This window comes from Phaseolus vulgaris, chromosome 10 (genome assembly GCF_051622355.1).
Source record: "Phaseolus vulgaris cultivar YP4 chromosome 10, ASM5162235v1, whole genome shotgun sequence".
NCBI classification, from domain to species: domain Eukaryota; kingdom Viridiplantae; phylum Streptophyta; class Magnoliopsida; order Fabales; family Fabaceae; genus Phaseolus; species Phaseolus vulgaris.
This window is the reverse complement of record NC_143507.1, coordinates 42461584-42467583: the sequence shown is the minus strand read 5'-3', so window position 1 is coordinate 42467583 and position 6000 is coordinate 42461584. Positions and strand designations below refer to the sequence as shown.

The 6000-nt window shown below is 27.1% G+C and overlaps 1 protein-coding gene across 1 annotated transcript; it reads left to right on the top strand.

Annotated features, from left to right (window-relative positions):
- Window positions 1-4593: 4593 nt before the first annotated feature.
- LOC137818777 (auxin-binding protein ABP19a) lies at window positions 4594-5485 on the top strand. Its single transcript, XM_068622386.2, has one exon. The coding sequence runs from the start codon at window positions 4692-4694 to the stop codon at window positions 5310-5312; it is 621 nt and encodes a 206-aa protein (XP_068478487.2). The 5' UTR covers window positions 4594-4691; the 3' UTR covers window positions 5313-5485.
- The last annotated feature ends 515 nt before the right edge of the window (window positions 5486-6000 follow it).

The window sequence follows — 6000 nt, the reverse complement described above, 5'->3', positions numbered from 1 at the left end:
GGGTTTGCATGTTTGATTTACTTTTCATCTCTTTGTTTTAAAAACGAGAAAAGTTTCTTTGTTTTAAAAACTGTTTTCTAAAATAATTTTACTTTACTTGTCAATCATATCATTTATAGTTTTTCAAAAGTAAATGCTTTTTTAAAATAAAAGCTTGGAGATATTTTTCTTTTTCCTTCTCATAGTAGCTCATAGAGATAGAAAACTTTTTTCTAGGCAATTTTCTGGGGATGAAAAGAAGACGTCACTAAAGTGTAAATAGCACAAGCTTCTTGGAAGGGAAGATGTAATGGCATCATAAAACTGGTATAATGAAGAACAAAGAAGGAGAAAGTCGTTTTCACCCTTCACAGGATTTTTATTTTATTTATAGTTTTTGAAAATGGAAAACAAATACAAAATATTTATTTTCTCTGTTTTATTTCTTTGAGTATTTACATGCATTAGCCGAAAAGGGAAAATGAAAAAAAGAACACAACACAAAAAAAAAGAAAACTATAAATTCTAAGTATTTTTTGGCAAGTTCTCCCTCCCTCTTCATACATTCTCCCTCTAGCTTTATACTTTTTTTTTTAAATTTAATATATTATTTTGAGGATGGTGAAGAATGTGATGTCTTCTTCTTTATTTTCTAGTGGTGATGTTCGTTTATACTAGTTGGTGATGGTTATTGATGGTTGATGTAAGTTTTGTGGTATTTTTAGTGATAGTGGTTGTGTTTTTTGTTTGTTTTTTTTTCATTTTTTGGAAGTAAAAAAATTTAGCAAGATGCATAAATAAAGTACAACAAATCTTCTCGTATTAGGAAATATCAAATACAACAAATCTTTTCGTCAATCGTTTTATACACACAAATTAGAAGAACAATGGAAGTGTTACCGTTAGGAAGAAGATATGAGGTGTGAATATACAACTAACATTATTTAAAAATATGAATATACTTTATTTAAAATTATTTAAATTTTTTTAAAAAAAAAAACTAATTTTTTACCTATGGAAGTTCGGACGTGAAGGGAGAATTTGCCTTGTTTTTTTTTTTTCGGTTGTAGCAAAGAAAGAAGTAAGAATTTATAATTTAATAGACAACAATGCCAAGAATTTTGAATGATCAACTAATTGAAATATTCTATATAGAGTTCTAGAATAGTTATGATAGAACTTACATGACAATTGGTAAATTAGATAATAGTGTATTTGCATATCGACCCGTTTTAAATAAAATTCTAAGAATTAAGGAGGCGAAAAAATGAATACTATTTAGTGTTTACAAATTAAATAACTCGGGCACGTAAACCTAACCGTATTATTACATACCTTTTTAAATTTATTTTAAGATTCATAAATATAAATTTAAAAATATTTTAAAATTTTAAAATCATACATAAATATGTGTAATCAATTTAAAAAAAACACTTTAAATATTTAAAAATATGTATAAAACATGCATATTTATTGAAAATATGGTTTTAAAATTAAAAGAGAAATTGAAGAAATGTGTAACCTTTTAACAGATAATAAACTGTAAGATTAAATCACTTCAAAAATGTACTTTAATTTAATAAATAAACCTATTTAACCTTTAATAACATCAATATTACATTATATAGTAAATTTATGCATTACATTACCTATAAATATTTTATATTTAACAAAGAAAATATTTTTAATGGGATTGAGACATTCCTAAATGACTCAATTATTTAATTTATTCATTGTTGAGAAAAAAAAATTTAACAAAGAAAATATATATGAATTTTCTAATAATGTTCAATTTTTATTTGACAAGAAAAATAGTTAGGAATTTGTGAAAATATAAAAAGAAAATAAACAAAAATTAAGGGGATTCTGATAAAAGAAAAATACAAAGTTCAAGAATGAAACATTTAATTGTTTTATCAATAAAGAGTGACGTTTAAGTTATTACATCGGAATAAATAGTCTTAACTCTATTTTAATTCGTATTGATAATTATTGTTGAAATAAAATGTGATTCAGATCCTGACAGATTTAGTCAATTTTTTCCTGCTATTTTTTATAATAAAACTCATCATTACGTCCCTTTTAAGCCACATTAATCTTGGGGCTTCGGATCTAGCAAACACATATTATACCTCAAGCTTAAATATTACTAAATTAATTGTATCATTACCTGTTACTTTAATTTAGTATATCCCATATAAAAAGTTTCCGAATTTATATATATATATATATATATATATATATATATATATATATTCATATGTATTAACTTATCAAATGTTTTGGTTTTACTTTAATGTATTTATGCATATTCTTTATCAACATTAATGTATGTTCTATAAAATGTTATATACTAATTATATGCTTGGTTCTAGATTACATTATACCAGGATGATTTAGTGATTGCAACTATTAAGCACCAAATGAGAAAAAAAAAGTCTCTCAAATCAGTTTAAAATTTGGTTTTTAAATCAATAATTTTAAAATGGTTTTAAACCATTTTATAATTTTTTTTATCTCTAATATTTTTTATATTAATGGTGCTTAAAAAAAATAAAAAAATTAAAGTGACATGTAGTTTTAATGTAAAAAATAAATGCATTTTGTATCAAGGAGTCTTACAATAGACTCATCATTCGGCATAAAAAAAGAGTTTAATATATACAATTGCATTATTTGTTTAAAACTTTTTATATTATTAACTAATTAAGAAGCTTTTGGTTGATGAAAAAAATCAAAAATAAGGATTTTGTATGTATGTACATTTTAATTTTAATATTTAAATATATACATTTTAAAAATATTTAATTTTTTTAATACATAAGGATTATATGTATACAAAATTTTAGTTTTAACATAATAAAGTATAATTTAAAAAACGTATTTTTTTTTAAAAAAATAGCAAAGTTATATTTTTTAAAATTTTCTCATTCATGGATCTGATGTCAATCCATCTACCCTACCCAGCATATTACATGGAGTAATGGGGTAGTTAATGCAATTTAAAAAAGTGTAATAAATAATTTAGGAAGTAGGTAAATAGTAAAATTAACTAATAATAAAATGTATACACTAATATGAGTATATTTCCTTTATTATTAGTAAGTGTACATTGAAAATGAATAAACATAACACTTCACGAATTTATAACTGAATGATAGTATGATGTTGTTGATATATATTATTTATTTTGATACTATTGAGTTTAAGTTATTTATTCTCGATTCAAATCACATGTATGGCCATGCATGCTTAGTAACAACTCTCTTAGCTATAAAAATAATATTGTCCAAACATATTTTCTATCTAAACTTACTGTTATGATGTAAAAAACATGTAATAACTCAATAGACGAATCCATCCATCTATATTATAAAAAATTATCTTAACCTAAAAAATATTTCATTGACACCTATTATATTCTATCACATTATATAACTTTTGTTTTCGTCTCTGCAAACTAGTATAATATTGTGCATGCATCATTTTCCATTATTTATATTCAATCATAAGTTTGGTAGACTTGCCAAAATAAGGAAAAGAGAAATAAAGATCATGTGATGGGCCACTTGCTATGATGAGAATAGCAGCACAACACGTGAAGCACGGTATGATCGAGGGAAAATCTCAATTATTGCTTGATATGAAGTTATCTCAATATTTTGCATATTTTGGATTCCCATTGGAATCATCTAAACTACTATTATTTTAAGCCAAAACTATGGAAGATAAACTTTTACGAAAATGATCACGTTCATACCATTTTTAACAAAATCCAAAGAAACAGGAAATAAGTTCAGAGCGATGAGATCGCATGCCAGGTTGTGTTGTGATCATGAAGGTGGAATAATGAAGGGGTGATGTTGTTGGCTACAAAGTCAAAACTAATTGGGTTGGACTGACTAGACACCATGTTTAGTGAATGAGCTTAATCATTGTGTCACTTTTATAATCTCTATTAAAAAAGATTATTATATCTGTAATTGGTGTGCAACAGAATAAAATAAAAACTTAATAGTTGTTCGTGTGGATGTAAGTTGCAGTTGACAACCGAATCACGTTAAATTTAGTGTTATTTATTTTCTGCAGTTGATTCGTAATTATGTGTTGCGTAATTTTTTTCATCAGTTGTGGTATCAGCGTTGCATAGTAATATTTCTGGTAAGTGCTAAATTGTTGTTCCCCGATTCCTTATTATTCCAGATAACTCGTCTTCAATGAAGATCATTGTTTACTCAAGTAGAAACTACAACTATTTTCATCCTACATAATTTTAACAACGATGTAGTATTCCTGCATCACTTACACATTTTAACCTATTCCATGAAATTCATATTCAACATTATAGAGATTCTCTGATCGTGTCGGTTATGTTATTTTCATTATCACCTAAATAGTTTGCATGTCGTACAGGATGCTGTTCCACGTGCTAATCGTATATCTTGACAGAAACATATATATAGTGTAGATATATATTTTATATAAACGGTGTATTGATCTTATATCTCATTACAGAAAGAAGTAACGTAAAACTGATACATAAGAGACAAGTCATACAAGCAAAATATTCTGCATATATATTATAAAATTGAACTCGTTTTTGTTAGCTGCATATAAAGTTGGTCGTCGAATACACGAATAACGCTATAAATAGATAGCTTTTCCCACATTATCTTCACACCAAATCCCTTTATCGAAGTTTCAAGATAAAGATGATTTACATTCTTTTCCTCTTCTCTCTTGTAGCAGTCACTTCCAATGCTGCTGTGAATGATTTCTGTGTGGCAGACCTAAAGGGTCCAGATAGCCCTTCAGGCTATCAGTGCAAGCCAACTAAAGAAGTGACGGTGGATGACTTTGTGTTCTCTGGCTTAGTAGCTGGAAACACCACAAACACTTTCAATGCTGCATTAACTTCTGCATTTGTTACTGATTTTCCAGGTGTGAATGGTCTTGGTGTATCAGCAGCACGGTTAGACATAGCGAAAGGAGGATCAATCCCAATGCACACACACCCTGCTGCCACTGAACTTTTGATAATGGTGGAAGGTAAAATCACTGCTGGTTTTATGACACCATTTGCAGTTTACACTAAGACACTGAAACCAGGAGATATTATGGTTTTCCCACAAGGACAATTACATTTTCAAGTGAATTCTGGAAAAGGAAAAGCCACTGCTTTTCTGGCTTTCAGTAGCGCAAACCCTGGAGCACAACTACTTGACCTTCTACTATTTGGTAACAGCATACCTTCTGAGTTGATTGCACAAACTACCTTCCTTGACGTTGACCAAGTCAAGAAGGTTAAGAGACGTTTTGGTGGCAGAGGCTAGGAAGAATCAACTCACTGCTGGTGTTTGTTCTACCAGTTAATCGTCAAAATACAATAAATTTGTGCGTTTGAGTGTTTTGTTTTTATGTTATGTTTGATCTGAAGCTTTATGATTTGAGGGTTTCACTTTTGTTGGTGCATAAATAATTCCAGAGGTTCGTAAAATTTTATCAACTCTTTATGTTTGTTTGTTTTTTTCATTTCCTTTTACTCCTTACAATTTTACCAACTTTGCATGTCAAGATAAAATCTTTAAAGAAATTTTCAGATATGTGTGAACATATTCCACAAAGGTATTCAATTCTCAACATAAACTTTGTAATAAACAGGTAAACAATTTTGTAAAGAGAATTTGTAAAATCTTTTAAATAAAAAGTACGGTTCAAGGTATTGCTAGGTTTCTCAAATGGATTATCTATTTAAATATAAATAAATCTTTAAAAATATGAAAGAAATTCTAAAATTACAAATTAAAACATTTTACATTTTCAATTTCATTCAACGAAAAGTCGACATTTTTTTTAATCTCATCCTTATTTTTTCTTTTTTTTTATTCTCTATCATAAAAAATTTATTAAGAAAATAAGGATTATTAAATTATACATCTAATTATTGTAATGTACGAACACGATTATATTTTGTAGAGATTCAATTTTACATAACTGACATAACTGGCATTCTTCTTTAAC